The 17,060-nt window shown below is 47.3% G+C and overlaps 1 protein-coding gene across 1 annotated transcript; it reads left to right on the plus strand.

The window, feature by feature from the left end:
- The first annotated feature begins 7,438 nt into the window (after positions 1 to 7,438).
- On the plus strand, positions 7,439 to 16,539 carry BCL2L10 (BCL2 like 10). The gene is made up of 2 exons (XM_063314042.1): positions 7,439 to 7,960; positions 15,376 to 16,539. Exons 1-2 carry the CDS (start codon positions 7,556 to 7,558, stop codon positions 15,505 to 15,507), a joined length of 537 nt encoding a protein of 178 aa, XP_063170112.1. The 5' UTR covers positions 7,439 to 7,555; the 3' UTR covers positions 15,508 to 16,539.
- Positions 16,540 to 17,060: the final 521 nt, after the last annotated feature.

A 17,060-nucleotide genomic window follows, 5' to 3' on the forward strand; every position in this document is an offset into this window, starting at 1 on the left:
ACTTAAAGGGACTGAACAAGCCGCCTTGTTAGTATTTACCACATAGCTGCCCAGATAAAAGCTGCTCCTAGGTAGAAAAATATACTTTTATCATACGGGGGTGGAACGGGGTGGGGGGGAGTTTATGCGTGCTCTAGTAAGAAGATGTTTTTAATTCTGTTTCCAAAACTACCTTTTTTCCTTAAATAGAGATGAATCATTCTAAAGCCAGACTTTGGGGGAACTAATAACCGGTTAAGGGGACTTTAGCCTTTTAAATCACGCCGTACATGTCGTGTTTGCATGAAATTTCGTTCCTTCCTAAAGTCGACTTGGAATTAAAATAGACACTGGTGTAGGTGGTTGGTGTTTTTTTTTTCTTTAAATCAGGGTATCTGAGGGTTTGTTTGCACATTCCATAATAGAAGCAGGAAGAGGAGAAGGGACCCTACTTCTTCCCCCTGCTCTTCTAGGTCTCAGGTGACAGAGAGAGACAGTGCTGGGCAGTGGGTAAGAGGCCCCTTGGGTGGGGTTCAACCCCCCCCACTCAGCCGTGAAGCACACTGGGTGCCCGTGGCCTCAGTCACTATCTCTCAGCCTAGCCTACCTCATAAGGTGGTTGTGTGAAAAAAAAACCCGAAGTGGTGCAGAGGACGAGTTACACTGCCTTGATTATCTTGGGGGAAATACGTGGTAGAAGTATCAACTGTCAGATGAAAGCGTCGTAATAGGAGTGAGTGCAAGGCCCTTTGGGTGGGATCTGATTTGATGACCGGACATCTCCTGATTACTTGAGACCCCATCCCAAAAGATTGGGGGGATGGACAACCTGGTGTATTTATCCTCTTTGCTTCCTGCTTTTAGCTTTTATGGAATGCATGCATCGACCCTGGCCTGGAACCCTCTTTGCTCCAACCCTAACTGAATCTTGACCTAAAAAAAAAGTAATTCAGATTAAAATCAGTGGGTTTTATTTGCCATTTCTGTGAGCTGGTGGTGCTGAATACTGTTGGCTGTAGCTTAACTTCAGCTTACTTCCAGCCCCAGGACGCTTCCACTCTACTTCTGTTCCATCTTTCTTCTGTCCTTAATGTTTTTTTTCCCCCCTGTGAAAAAACATGAATGAGGCAGGGCAGTTGTACAGCAAAAGTTCTCACAGAGTTTAACAGAAGATCCAGGGGTCTGTTTTCTCCATTGTAGGCCTGTTCCAGTCTTGCAGTTGCTTCCTGCTCTACCCAACAGTAGAGCCAGTCCTGGAATAAAAATACTTTGGATGGGGAGCAGGATTCAGATGTCCAGAAAATAACTGGAAAAAATACTTGGAGGTGCTTAAGTCTTGATTAGGAAGATGTGGAGCTTGAGTGGTACACAGTAGGCCCAAGAGTTCCACTCTCTTAGCAATGGGTGTAGAACTATGTTGGAGTCTGGGAAGTTGGGCTTTCCATCAGGGATTGACTGTTGGCCTAATTTCAAAGACCATCTGAAAGTGTTGTGTTTGGTCAACAAAACTGATTTTTCCTTTGCTGGATGGAGAGGAAGGGATGGTGCACATGTGGCAAAAAAAAAAAAAGATAGAAAGAAAAAGGGGTCATCTGCTCCATTCACGTGAACTGCAATCCTTCCCATTAACAGCTTGTGCTTTGAGGAACATCCCCCAGGAGAATAGAGCTCCTAATAGTAGTAGGATGGGCAGTCTGCAAGCCAGGGTGTCCTGAGTTCCTTTTTTCTCCTTAGATAGACCTTCTGAAATCACACCACTGAAATATGGGAACAAGGCAACCTCCATCTGATTTTTTTTACCGAAAGCAACCTAACATAAGTGACCAAGCCATTGGCATCTTTTTCTTAATTCTGTAACCATACTGCCAAGAGGCAGGATTCTCTTTTCTTGCTCCTGGGCTTCCTCTAAAGATACTCCTTCCCCAAGAAAAGAAAATTTATATGGAGTACAATGGGCCATTTTTCAAGTAGAGTTACTGCCCTTCAGCTGGTGAATTTAAATTGGAAAATTTTCAAAGGCAGCATATAGAATTAATTTTATTTATTTTTTTTAGAAAGAAGGATTAATTGAAGTGGCTTCATGGGACTTCTTTGAATCCGTATGCACAGGCCTAGATTTTAAAGGAAGAAATGTAAATATTTCTAGGTGATTCCATAAGATGTTTCTAGGTATTGATGTTCCACCATTTCTGGAAACAGCTTGACAAATCACTTCCCTACACTTTCAGCTTGGAAATGGATTGATGTCCTTTTATGATGTGGGCGGCCCATTTTGCCCCTTGAACAGTGGGGTGCCCTGTAGAAATTGCCACTGTTAGCTTGTGATGCAGTGACGAACTGACGCACACTTTGATGCAGTATTTATTGGTGAGATATTTTGCGTTTTGAATGGAATATGTGGTGTTGATTAACTTATGAATGGCTTCACTATAATAAATTGTATTTTACATACAGAGGATTGTTGTCTCTGGGTTGTCTCTCTGGATTTCGGACAAGGCCATGCTCCGTTCAGTATGTCCCACGTTCTTAGCCTAAAGACCACTTTGGATCTCACGCGGAACGATATGGTGCACGTCTGTTTGGGAATAAGGACAGGCTGGCTAGACACGCTTGGAATGGCTGTCTCCAGTGAGTTGGAACCTGACTCTTTTGCCAAAATACCATGCGCTGTTCCATCCTTTGATTGATTTGATTGATAGATTTGAAATACTTTTGTTTTAATAGATGCTTCCGATACCATATCCATGACAGGTCAGTCTTGCAATCCTTCTGGGAGAGGTTAGCCTATGTATGTATGTATGTATTTTTAAAAACATGGCTGCCAAGGAAGAGTCACCAGTGCTAATTTTACTCAACATCCTCAAGAAAACTGATGCAGAACTGCAGTACTGTTGTTAGGGGCTGGTCGTAGAAGTTCTGGGCTGTACAAAGGACTCTTGGCTGGACCAGAATTCTTTCCTGTATGGAAGAAGTTGGAGAATTTCTCTTTCAAAGAATCCCTTGATGCAACCTGAGCAGACTAAATTGTCAGGCTGGGGTTTTCTGCTCCTGGAGTTCATCAGGACGATATGTAACAGCTCTCAGGAAGCTGTTTTGGCACAGTTAAAATCATAGGTTGTTTAAATAATATTTGCAACCTGCTTCATTTACAGTTGAGACTGCTTGCCAACCAGTTTGGGTGGATTGTTGCCCTGAAAAACGGGCTGTCCGTCATTTTGATATGGGATAGCAAAGCAAAGTATCTCGCTGCTTTCCGTAGTCAAACAGAAGTACCGATCATTTTGTACATGGGTATGACACCATGATGCATGAACAAAACGGGTGAGATTTGTCTTGTGAAGCTGCTTCCATCAGCCTGGCCCACCTGGGCTCCCTGCGGATGCTGCCGTGTGGATCCCTTGGAAGAGCCAAGGATCTGTTCAGTGGCATGGAGAAATCTGCTGCATGGTGGATCTTGGCTTTGTCTGCCCCACCATCTGGTGACTGCAAAATCTCCATGTTGAGATCGCTTTGCCAAGGAGATGGATGATATTTTTTTTAAGTATTCTTAGGTCGTTCCCCTGTAGGTGACTTACAACGCCTTTTAGATTCACCCAACCATCGCTACGCCAGCGTAACTGTAACAAGGAGAGGCTTTATGACTTCAGCGATGGCTGGGTGATGCTAGGAAGATGCTATAAATCACCAGTAGGGAACTGGCCTTCTTCAGACCAAGAAATACTGAAGAATCAATATAGGAGCAGATGGTCTCAGCAGAGAATTTTCTCTAGGCTGCGGAGGAAATACACTCTGCCCAGTGGGGCGCCTTCATAGGGCAGAGCAGCTTTACAAAGGCTATTTGGAATAAACACTGGACGGTGAAGGTAGAAAATGTCAGGGTGCCTTTTTTTTACTTGGTTTGGAAGTCTGCTTGTGTGCAAAAGTGACCTCTTCAACGTTGTGGAAGCTTTTTTGCACCTTTTACTACATCCCTCCCCCTTGTGCAGCTGAAATGTGAGTTGGGGGGGTCAGGACATGGACTGCCTAGCCCTGATTTCATCACTCAGGTCCCAAATCACAGGACAGAAGATGGGATGCAAAAAGAAGCAGGGTGTGAATAACTGAAAAACAAAGGGGAAAACAGAGAGATTCCTCATAACATCTTTGCATCCCAGCATCTGTCGACCTTCAACAGAGATGAAAGTTAAGCAATTTTATTATAAAACATCATTTATTATAAATTATAAATAGGCATTCAAAACCATCTTTCCCAATTCTCCCCCCCACCTGCCTTCTTTTTCCTCAAACCTAGCAATTCATTTCAATACTGAAGTGCAGGGAAAAGCTTCAGCTTTCATTAAACATGTTGACATTGCTGATGAAAGCTTTGGGGGGTGGGAAGAATCCATCTACCAAACTACAATCGAAAGAAGCAGTAGCTGATTTGAAAACGCTGACTTTGGAGAAAGATGCCGGAAGGGCAAAAAATAAAAAATAAATAAATAAAAAACCAGTGAGCTTTCCAAATCTTTTCATTTCTTTCAACAGCTTCCAGGCCGTCCCTTGAAATCTAAAACCTTCCAAAACATTGTACCAATATGGTAATATTTTTTTAAAGCAGAGGACAAAATCGTTACATGAAAGAAGAAAGCAGTTCAAATATCGTAAACCACGAGGTTGTCAAAATGTATCAAACTGATAGCCCTTGTTTTCTTTCCAAATAGGTGGCATAATATGCAATGAAATTAGCATTTCTTAAAAAAAAAAAGTTGGAAATATTATGGACGTAGTTGCAGAGTCAATTCAGTTGTTTGAATAACAAAATGACCAGCACGTTAAAACCATCAATAATGGAGACGTATTATCATGTTTGCAAGTGACCTTTTGGTGTTTTACATCTCCATTTATCAATGTCCTGGATTTATTATGAACTGAACAGCAGCTTAATATTTCTGATACGTCAGCAGGTGAGCCAGCCTTCTCAATGCCATACAGATTTGAGAATTTGGGGAGCTGTGATCCCAAAACCCCCTGGTGGAAAAGAAGGAAGAAAGCTGAATAGCCCAGGGATGCCCAAAACGTGTGTAAAAAAAATTGGCTGCATGGCTGTGGCCACCACCTTGATTTTGGGGGCGCTTCTGATTAATCCCATACTTCCTTAGCCATACATTAAATAAATTCTGCTCACTGGGTTTATGTTTGTGTAGCTAAACAGGGCTTCAGTAAAACAACTGGATCTGAAATGAATATAATCAGTGTTTGCACCACATGCCGGGTCCACCGTGGTCAGTGCTCACCTAAAAGGTTATGCCAAAACCGTCCTATTATGTCTTGAAATAATGGCCGAATTTTCAGTAGAGTCTGCGGTGTAATGGTCGTGTTTCATTTGGCTCTTGAATTAACCCATGTTCTGGTTTGCAGAATGCATTGGCCCGCGTTACCCAGAGCAGCAGGGCTTGTCGACATGCTAAGCCACTCAATGCACATGTGCACATATGCTAAGCACAGGGATCTGCAAGGGAAGGGAGCAAGTGACAATGTGCGTCATGGTGTCAGCACGCAAACGATGTGTGTGCCATGCGTCATGACACCATGTCAGGACGCACGTGCCGTTCTGACATCATTGTGGCTTTCTACAGACCCCTATGCAACCAAAGTTAAAACTAACCCAGTGTAGCATGTTATATGGCTACAGCCACTGGCTTCTAAACTAACCTGGTTCCCTTAGCTGTGAAATGCAAGCTGTGGATGACAAATTAAGGTTTTTGGTTTGGTGTGCAGAACAAACCAGCTATCTTTGGTTCAGTTTATTTCATTGCAGTCATAGGCCAGAAGCCAGCTGTCTTCAGGAAAGCAGAACATTTTGCGGTAACAGGCTGCGGTACAAAAATTATAAAGGTAAAAATTTTTTAGGGTTTTTCCAGCTAGGTTTCTAGTAATGGGATATCTAAGCTGTGATGTAGGTTTATTTTTTTCTGTCTTTTCGTGATCCTTTGTAGCTGAGGGGGCAATTGAACTGACAGCAGTGCGCTTCAGCACAGCCAATGAAGCAACTGAGTTTCCCCTTCCTCTGCTGGTGTTTCTTTGGAAGTAAAAATATTGTTAGCTTTTCATATCAGCAAAGAGAGAATTTTTCTTGTTTATTTAGGACCCCTCCCCATGGGTACAAATAAAGGAGAGAACAAAATAAAAACCTAACCCCCCCCCACCCAATAAAAACCAAATTGAATAAGGAAGACCTCAAGTGTGGAGCTTTGCATGCACAAGACCTATTTCCAAGACGATCAGAAAAACTCCAGCCTGAACTCCTGCAGTGATACTGATTGTTCAGTTTTAGCTGATTGTGTTGTGTGAACTCAGTCATGATGGTTTAATGTGATGCGTGAATGCTATCAACTGTGGCTTATCCAAAAGTCATGGTTAAGCAACTTACAAATTAGTCTGCTCTGTGAATGAGCTCAAAAAGGTATTCCAGCAAGTTCAAGGAGGCTGAAGGAACTAGAAACCAAGCTCTTAAGAGCAGCCTTTCTCAAGCTTGGCTGCTTTCAGCTGTGTGGACTTCAACTCCCAGAATTCCCCAGCTAGCAAAAAAAAAAAAAAGCTGGCTGGGGAATTCTGGGAGTTGAAGTCCACACGGCTGAAAGCAGCCAAGCTTGAGAAAGGCTGCTCTTAAGAGGAATGGATAAAAGAATTACTGTGTGTGTGTTTATTCGGCAAATGAGAAGAGTGAGGAGAGAGATTATGGCAGCCTCCGGATATCGCAGAGCTGGCCCAGAGGAGTGGACATTCCCAACTGGCCCAGACCCAACGGGTAAACACCAAGGGGCAGGATTAGGATGGCACCAGCAGGAGACCCTTGATTATCCCGGCTATCCGCCAGTGGAACAGCCTGCCACATGACGCGGTGAGGACGCCTTCACTGCAAATCTTGAGAGGGCGGGTGATAACCTCCGAGCAGGCGGTTGGACTAGCTGGCCCGCAGGACCGCTCCTCGGATTTCGCGATACACTCGCCCCTTGCAGATCCTTTTTCTGCGTTCGGCAAATCCCGGCTACCGTGCCCTAACTCAGCACGGGCCGTGCCCAGATGCCTCAGGGACCCCCAAGTTCACTGCCGCGGGGTTTGCCGATTAACCGACGGGCCCAAAGGGCGACCCCAGCCCGCGCCCCGTTACGCCCGCTCGAGAGCCCCCCTCACACGCCGCAGTCGCCCCCCCGTCCAGCCCAACCGGCGCGATCGAGCGATCCGGCGCGCGCGCGCGCGCGAAGAGGCGGCAAACGCGTGGGTTGGTTCTTCCCCCCCTGCTCCCCCTTTCCCGGGGCTGCCCTTCCAACAGGTCCGTCCCCCGCCCCCCGCTGCAGTTCCCCCCTCCTCCGGCGAGAGGCGGCGGCGCCGCGCGCGGAAGGGCCGGGGAGGCGGAGCCCTGAAGCCGGCCGACACGTGGGCAAACGGGGCGGAGGCGGCTTCTTAGGCAGCGGCGGGCGCCGGTACTGGGCCTTGTTGGTCGCCGCCGCCGCCTCCTCCGCCTGCGCTGCAACGGCCGCCGCCGCCGCCGCCCCGAAGCGCTCGCCAGGCAGGCAGGCAGGAGAGCGTCGCCATGCCGGGCGCGCTGCGCGAGGAGACGGCGCAGCTGCTGGGCGACTACCTGCAGCACCGGCTGGGGGGCGCGGCGCTGCCCCCCGGCCGCACGGCCGAGACGCTGCGGCGGGTGGCCGACGAGCTGGAGAGCCGCGAGCGCCTCTTCTTCCGCAGCGCCTGCAGCGCGGCGGCCTTCCCGGAGCCGGGCGAGGCGGCCGCCTTGCTGGGCCGGGTGGCGACGCAGATGGAAGCCGAGGGCGGCCTCAACTGGGGCCGGGTGGTGGCGCTGGTCGTGTTCGCCGGCAACCTGGCGGCGGCGCTGGCCGAGCGGGGGGCTCGCGACGAGACCGGCGCCCTGGTCGAGGCGCTGGCCGCCTACCTGGCCGAGGAGCAGCGGGACTGGCTGGAGGCGCACGGCGGCTGGGTAAGCGGGCGGGCGGGCGGCGGACCCCGGCCCCCTCGCCGTTCTCGGCGCGCCCCCGGCTGCTGCGGCACCCCCCGCGCCCTGCCTGCCCCCCCGGCTCGGGCCTGGGGCGCATTCCGCGGCCGCTGCTCCCGCGCTCCCCCCTCAGATCCGGCGGACCCCGGCCGGCCGCCGTTGCCAAGAGCCGGGCTCTCTGCTCGCCGGCCTTCGCGCGCGCCGGGCGGGGGGGAGCCCCGGGCCCCTGCCCGGCGCCGGGTGCCCTTTTCCCCGAAGTAGGAGCCGCCGAAGATGCGGCTCTGGCAGCCGCCGGCCCTCGCCCGCATCCCCCCCCCCCCGTCTGGGCTGCAGCGCCGCGGCGGAGTGCGTGACCTTGGCGCGAACGCTTCGCCGGCCGCCTCGGATGCGCCCTCGGTCGCCGGCCGCGGAGGCTCCCGCCGCTGTGCTTTGCTGGCCGGCTCCCCCTTCCCCCACCCCCGCCGCAGCCCCGATGCAGACCAGGAGGGGAGCAGAATTACGGGGAAGGAGGGCGAGGCAGGGGAGGGATGACTGAGGCTGGTTACATCAGGGAGGCCCGGATAATTTTTTCCCATATAAGGGAAGCAAACGCGGACAAACCGTGAGAAGTTGCCTTAGAAAGCGCTTTTCTTGGAATCTGCTTTCCCTTCTCTCTCCCCCCCCCCCCCACCGCCATATCTCCCTTTCTCCCTATTAAGGGGCTGGTTGCTTTTTAAATTTTGCTACAGGCGCAGGCAGCTTGAGCGCAGGGGAGCCGCATTATTAATGCATTGCACGTACTGCGAAAGTGGGCTGCCTGGAGTTGGAGCCTGGGCTGGGCGGTGCGGCGTGGCTTCGGGGACAAGCTGTGCCCGCCGGGCTGGCAGCTGATGGAGCTTAAAGGCCCAGCACCTGCCCTTGAAGCAGAGTGTGCAAACAAAACCTGCTAAGGGTGACGGGCTTCAAACGAAGGTGCCGTGGAGAAACAGCAGCAACTTGGTTGCTTGGCCCGTGGAGTTGCCACCCTTTGCCTGGTGAACCAACTATTCCTCCTCAAAGTGATTCTCCCAAAGGCCCCTGGAATCTGCCTAGATGGGTGGAATTGGGGCAAAATTTCTTTGTCTTTACTCTTGCCAGTCCTGCAGCTTAAGGCAGCCTCCTGTCCCCCGACACATCCTGAGAACCTTTTCTGCATAGTTTCACACTGTGGCGTTCCCGTATTGTACTAAGTCATGTGATTCGTTTGCTTATGGCTTTAGCGCATTCCAGCTGTTGGTGGTCTAACTGTACCTTCTGGTTTAATGTGCTGTTTGAAACCAGCCTGCTAAGATCTTTTCAGATCATAGTTAAGCAAACCCTGGCTTAATGCGATGAGTGAATCTCACCTCGGTTGGGCCCTGGTTCTTCTGGATTGATGGGGTCTTCTCTTCCAATCTGCTTTCTCTGAAATTGGGACTAGCATGAAGCAGGACAATTCTGGTCTTCAGGGCTGACCAGGTAAAGGGCTGCACCTGGGTAACTTCGTCCAAATGTGGATTGCTTGCCGACAGACCCATCCATTGTGTCCAGTATTTCAAAATATTTACAGAGGAATAGGTTTCCTGTGAATTTTAGTTTACAGGCAGGTAATAAGGCAGCTGTCTTGTTTTATGCAAGTCCAGCCTGGACAGGAAGTACCTGACAGATGGTACTCTTCAGACCAAGAACCTTGAGAGTAGACTCATGCATCTCATGAAACCATGGCGTGGTTAACTGTGGCTTGCAAAAAATAAACCAGAACTCATTGGGCTTGTATAATGTGTTAAACTGTGAAACAATGGTTTACAAGCCACTGGCTGGATTTGCACATATCCTAAGGCAAAACCAGACAAGTCACTTTATGGCTTAGCATGATGTGTGAATCAAGCTGGTATATAGTTAAGTAGAAGGAGGGTGGGTATAACCCCAGGAGTTTGGAAGCATGCACCATGGCAACTGTGGGTGTGCATGCGTTTCTTCATCAGATGATCGTAGCTGTGGTGTCCTAGATGTGACCATTGAACCATTGCTTTGCTCTGCTCAAGATGTGCTCATATTTAATCGACATGGTGGGAAAGAAGTCTTTCCCTTGAAACTGGAGATGGAAAACGCAGCTGATACTTTATGTAGAACGTGTAAGTCTCCATTCAATTCGCTTTTTTGTAGAACTGGATGGCATCTGGGACTCTTGAGTTCTAGCAAATGGATTCTTCCTCTGGTGGTACTGCTAGGAATATAGCTTTTTGCCCTAAACCTTGATGAATGAAACAAAGCCCAGCTGTACTTTCTGTTTATATAGAAGAAAGTGTTCCCTTGTACAGATTTCTCAGCCAAAATCTTTGGAACAGGGAAACATTAAGGAGGACCTGCAATATTTGTTACAAGTCTTGCTTTCAGCCCACCATTACATGCCACATTCTGGACCAGCTCAAGCTGCAGAGATGCTGCCAAGGGCAGATCCTTACCAAAATGCAGTAAAGATAAGGACCAAGAGGGGAATAGCAGAAATGATGCTCGTGTCTGCTAATTTGGAAAAATGTGGCTGAGTCAAAAGGGTGTATCTCCTTTATCTTGAGTAAAGAAGGGGTTATCTCCAAAGTCTTAAGGTTGTAGTTGTGTTTCCAGTAGAGTCTACTTTTCCTCCAAGAGGTATATATAGAAGTGCCCCCAGCTTGTTCTATCATGAAACAGTTCTGTGAAATAGGTAAGGCTGATATAAACTGACCCAGAGTAACCAAGTTAACCACATGATGGAGCATGCTCTGGAGATGAAAGGAGAAGTGGGGAACTTCCAAGTCAACGTCTAGAGTCATCGAGCTCCGCCTCCCATTAGCTAATGTCTGCTTGGTTGCTACTTTCAGGTAGTGGAAATCAGAGTCCATTAACCTCTGGAGAGCCATGGGCTTTCCATTTCAGGTATCGGTTTCTGGTGTAATGGCCATCAATTTAGATGGCTTGGGCAAGGGCATGTTGAAGGCTGTTGGTGGCTACTAGTTGCAACTATACATTTGCTCCAGGTTCAGAGGAGCAAATATGCGAGTACCAGCTAATGAGGAACAGGAGGCTGCAGTTTCATACCAGTTGTGCTTCTGAGCTCTCTGAAGATGGAGGTTGACTACCATGGGAGTCTGGTTCCTGGACCTTTAGTCTAATCCAGTAGTGTTTGACTTGACTTCTTACATTCTATCCCGTTTGCCCTGCTGGCCAGAAATGTTCTCATGAATGCTGCAGAGCTTGTTCGACCAGGGATGGGTCTTTCATGTCATCTCCTGTAAGGTTTAGAATCCATCAGTCAAAGTAAACTGAGGTAAACAGGAATAGCAGGCAGGTCTGTAGGTTTTCATGGCTTCCCCGGTAAAATCATTGCTTTTTTTCTTATGGGTGGTGAAGATTGGGTAGTTGTGATGCCGTATCTCTAATCAAAACTGGGCCAAGACCTGCAGTGTGGAAACTCTTTGGCACTTGAGCTTGTCCAGCCTAATAATGTCTTTCCATTGGCTGGGTTTACAGGCCAATCCATGGTTTATTGACTAAGCCACAACTCATCCTGAACAAAGCCACAAAATGGCTAGCAAGTAGAGTGGCTCAGTTCGCACAGTCTACAAAGCCCAGACCAACCCAACCCAAGGTAATTGTGGCTTAATGCAGAGATGGAACCCAGGCCCTGAGACTCTGGCACAGCTGATCCAACAAAGCCCCGTGGGAAATCAAATGCAACTCCAGTAACGTGATTTGTTCTTGCGAGCTTTTATTGGACTTTCCCGTCCACCTACTTGAATTAGACTACCGCCAACAAAAGCCTTTGTTTTGTCTTGGATATAATCAGAACAAGAGAGAATTTTTTGCATTCTTAAGTGCTTGGCATCTTTCCAGCCCTTGCTGATAGCTCAAGAAGTCTAGCCCATTTTTTTATCCTTTCTTGATAAGATTGTTGCAATGTAACTCGGAACCCCATGAGATACAGTAACTCTGTTACTGAATAGCTGCCAGCAAAACATCCTTTTTCTGAATGTGAGGATCAGCCTATCCCAACCTGTTGGCTCTCCTGGCTGGGGAAGTTGGGAGTTGTAGTCTAACGCACCTGGAGGTCACTAAAATGAGAAAGTTATTGCTGATAGCAGAAGAAATGTCCTTGGCTAATCTTTTAGGTCAGCAACAACAAAGGGTTGTTTTTTTTTTTTTGCATCTGGCCCAGCTGAAGGTTATAGAAACTTCCCTCTGTGTATATTACGAGCTTGTTCTCTCGCCCCCACTCCACAGTGTAGGATTTCTTGCTGCTCTGCAAAATCCAACCTTAGCTATTGTTGAGTGGGCGCGGGTGTAAACCTTGGCCAGGAATGTGAATAATCAACTTCAAAGCAACTATTTCTCACAGTACTACGGGTAAAGAATACATAGAAACCTTCATTCAGTTCTCGGTTTTCAAACAGGCCAGGGGAGAGAAAGTAAGTCTATTCAAAGCCACCTCTTCGCTTGTGGGCCGTTCTCTCTACTCCCCCCCACCATCCCTGGATCTCTGCGATCATATTCTGCATTTGACTGCTGCCCACAGGCTGCATCAAAGGTTTAAACTGGACAAAAGTGCATTTTCTAATCTATGAAAGGTGAAATAAGATGCTGTTTCCCGGGTAGGCGCAGGGACCATCTGTGAAGCTGGCCAGAAGTCTGCTGGCAATAAGATTTTTCTAAAGTCTGCTGGCAAGACTTTCCCACCTACGTGATTCAAGGATAGGAACATGTGTGAGCTGAGTGTGAATCACATGTCTGGCTACAGATGTCTGGAAGCCCAACTTTTTTCAAGGCAGGAACATTTGCCCTGTGTGACTTTTGCATGTGATGGGTATGTAGTTTAGTTACAGGCTTTACTGCAAGGAAATCAGTAATAGGTTATTTCCAGAAACTTGACTTCTCCAGTGTATTTGAATTCTGCCAGCCCCACTTGTGGCTGCTTTCCCCAGGAGCTGATAATTGGGATGCTATTGTAGAAGACTGGTGGTGTCTTCATTCCAAAAATAAAACTTTTTTTTTGGTGGGGGGAGAAATGACAGTGTATGATACTGGCTTCAATGGCAGATTGTGGGTCTCCAGTTTTATCCCTTACATCAAGGTGGACACCTTTATCCAGGTTGAGAGAGGACAGTAACCCCGATGATCAGGAGCTTGGAAGGAAACAACTTGAGAGGAATGGTTGGATGTGTTGGAGATGTTTAGTTTGGAGAAGAAAAGATTGCAGGGAGACACGAGAGCTGTTTCCAAGGTTGGGAAGGGCCACCATGTAGAAGATGGGGCAGACATTCCAGAAGACGCGTGGGAAACCAGGAGTCTAAATTACAAGGAAGTAAGTTTCGGTTGGACATAGGAGAATGTCCTAATAGGAAGAAGGGTTCATGATGGCGGACTCTCCGTTGCTGGGTGGGTTTGAAGAGAGGCTGGGTGACTATAGTGGATTTTTGCGCTGGATGGAAAGTAGGGTTAGATGATTTCGAAGATCCTTTCTGACCTTTCCCTTTTATGTTCTAATCCTCCCAAGAGAGAGTGGGCTATGGATTTTTTAAAACTTCAACCCTGATTAACTACATTTTATTGAACATGATTACCAGTCATGTAACTTTTCATTTCCTGGAACATGCAAAGTAACCATTTGGTGATAACCTTGGGAGGGCCTCTGGCGGCCACTTGTGTCCCTGAGCTTCAGGTTGGGCACTTTTGTCTTAGATCCACCTCCTCCATCTTAGGACCTGCCAGAAGGATAGAGACTGAGACTAGGAACTCTGGGAATTGTAGTCCTCTGCAGCTGTGAACAGTGCTGGGTTGGAGAAAGCTGCCTTAAATAAGTAGTAGTCTCCTTGGTGTTGGTGGCTGGAAGGAGTAGATGGAAGTCCAAATGCACATCCATGTCTGTGTTTGTCTACTTGCTCTTCTTCTACCTGCTGGGATGTAGTCCTACATGTTCTTGCTGTATTATAAGATCAGAGGTTGAATCCCAAATGCTGGAAAAGACTCTGCAAGCATTTTGGCCATGCTGAATCACTGCAAGAGGAAGTAGATGGTCATTAAGTGAAACTGATGGATATAGACTTTCTGTCTCCCTTAATTTCTTTTAGACCCTCTATTTCCCTTCTTGGTTACAACCCTCTTTACAGTTTTAGCTGCTCTTCCTTCAGGCCCCATCTTAGAAGAAATCTGAGTGACACCCAGTAATGTAATGGCAAAGTTTTGTTTTTTTTTAAGGGAAGAGGGAAAGAATACATATTTCATTCTAGACCTCCTTATTTTTGGTGCTGCATATTTTCTGCTTTTGGAATCGCTCAGGCACCTTTGCCCCAGTAGCTCTGAATGGTGACTCGTGCCATTTGGTTCTCCTGCTCAAAAGAATGAGGGTTGGTCATGTCTGAAAGCAGCCCACCTGAATGCTAATGATCCGAGTGGCCGCTGCTGGCAGACGTGTCAACTGACATCCACCCTCCCGTCTCCCCGGTGTTTGCCCAAATTAAAGTGGTAAAGAACAAAGTTCCGAAAGAAATTAAGGGTAGGACCAATTTGCATAGACATCTGCCAGATAGGAGTTCAAACATGGCCATCTGGAGTCATATTCTTGTCATTCTTGATTATTCTGAATAAAGAGGCGGCAACACAGCTGCTGGTTCATTTCTGGCACAAGCGGGCTTGGAACTGAGCAAGAACACATACACATAACAATGATGTTTGGTTTTGTGCGAATGGGATTCCGGCTTCCCGAGTGGTGTTTGGACAGCCCCATTCTTATTGCAAGCACAATAGTGCAATCCTCATTTTTTCTGTGGCTGATGGTACAGCCATCAGTCCCTATTGGCAAAAGTCTGCACCTGTTTTCTTGGTGGGAAAGAAGATCAAAGATGCTTCTTCGTATTCAGCTAATGGGTGTCCAGGATCTCTTCCTTTTCCACTTGATTTGGAAATGTATTGAAGTAGCAAAGACCTGATGCTTGAAGCATCTCTCATACCATCAGCAGTGTTGGTTCCAGATCTGCAGCTCTTTGTTTATTTGCCAGCTCACTTTGTGGAGGAATATTGCACACTTGGCACCTCTTAATTTCGCTTCTAGCTTAGAACTGGCTTGTATCCTCTACCTTTTGATGTCATTCCCCATCAATGCCATTGAATGTCTCCTTTGCACCAACATGAAGACTAGCCCACTTTTTCCAACCTAACCTGGTGTGCTCCAAGTCAGCTGGGCCAACTCTCCCCCTGCTTAGCTGTCATGGCGACTTGGAGTTCTGGGCACTGAAGTCCATCGCGTTTGATGGGCGACGAATTGTGGGAGTCCACAAGTTACCTGGCTTACAAAGAAGGGCTTGAAGCTTCCAGTGGCGGAGGATCAGAAAAACCTGACTCAGTGTCGCTTGCTCTCTCTTCTCTTCCAGGATGGCTTCTACCACTTCTTCAACAAGCATGGTTCAGATGCAGCTGACCAGAGCAGTACCATAAGCAATGCTATTATGGCGGCAGCGGGATTTGGCTTAGCCGGATTGGCTTTTCTCTTGGTGGTGCGGTAAGAACACATCAGTGGACTGAGACTGCAAGGAGACGGGATGGGTGGACACGCTCCTTCCTGAAACTGCTAACGACCCAGCGAAACGTCCATTCTATATTTCTACGACGGTCAGAGATAGAAGCCTACATATAAATATATATTTTTAACTAGAGTTGGGGCAGAAATTAGCTGAGCACATCACCTTCTGGCACTACCAGTGGTTGGTGAATGCCTCTTTGCGCTCATCCTGAGACTGGGCACCTTCTGGATCTTGGCGTGAGGGCCGTACCTCGTCACCATTTGTCCTGGGAACCGTGGAGTGCTGGGTGTTAATGCTACTTGTTCATGGTGGACTTGTGATGGAACCAAGTGGGAGATGTGTTTGCCTTTCTTTGTGTGCGTGTGTGGGGTGGGGCGGGGGAGGATGGGGAGGGATCATTGCCTTGTGAAATGTGAGCCAGTATTAACAAGAATGAACAGCTTACTCCTCCTGTGGTGCAATGCAAATCATACCGAGGCCACTCGATAACATAACGTTGCAAGTTCCATGTAGCACAGAGCACTATACCTTACATGTTTTTGTTATAATGACATAACTCTTAAGTTACACTACAAGTAGATGTCAAGAATGTTGATACCAAAACAGTCAAGGCTGCAGAACCAGTTCTTAACTGAAGTTGTTTAACTATTAAAAAAAAAAACCTTTTTAAAATTGGTATATTTGGAAGTCCATTGAAGGCTGGGATTTCTGTGGATTTCCTGTCAAATCCAGAAACTCCATATAACTTAATATATTTTTGAAGTATTTATCATTGTATAATACTGGTAGCTGGTTAACATCTATTTTTGTTAAATACCATTTTTTTTAAAAAAAGAAAAGCTCTCCAGTTGCTTTCTTGGCTGTACCTGTCTTATAACTTGTTTAACAGTTCTAGTTTTGGTAATTGATATACTGTGTATTGTACAAAATAGTCTTGAGAAGTGTTTTGTGTCCTTTAGCTTGTACAGTTTTAATTTGTGAATAAACATAACTGAATATTTTTATTTTAAACAAGTCTATGAGCAACTTCATGTGGACTTTTTTTTTTTTTTAAAGGCCTAGCGGGCAGGTAGAGTTGAAATGCGTTCAGGAAAAAGCTGTTCCTTGTTTTTAATGCTTTTTGTTTGCTCTAGAGGGAGATAAATGCTATGGCTTCCATGTTCCAGCAAGCAGGAGGCTTGATGCCATCTTTATGAATGCAGGACAGATTTCCTGCAAGCCTTTCAGATGCTTATGTCACAGCGTACTTTCTGTCTCACAATGTAGTTTGGGAACCTTTCCTTCCAGGGCCGTTGTGCAGCGGTGTGCCTGTGGCACATGTGATGAATGCCACGTTCAAAGCATTAGCAGCGGTGGAGAAACAGAAACACGGCCTATCTTGGCAGATCAGGTGCAAATCTCGCAAGGGGTATAGGAGTCCTGAGAAGCCATACATGGCTATGGTTGAGTGACAGTGAATTGAAGATCACGACATTCAGATGTTAGTCTTTTGGTGTATGTGTTAGCTTGGGGGACTGCATGATTTGGAAGAACAC

This window comes from Candoia aspera, chromosome 13 (genome assembly GCF_035149785.1).
Source record: "Candoia aspera isolate rCanAsp1 chromosome 13, rCanAsp1.hap2, whole genome shotgun sequence".
In the NCBI taxonomy this organism is placed as follows: domain Eukaryota; kingdom Metazoa; phylum Chordata; class Lepidosauria; order Squamata; family Boidae; genus Candoia; species Candoia aspera.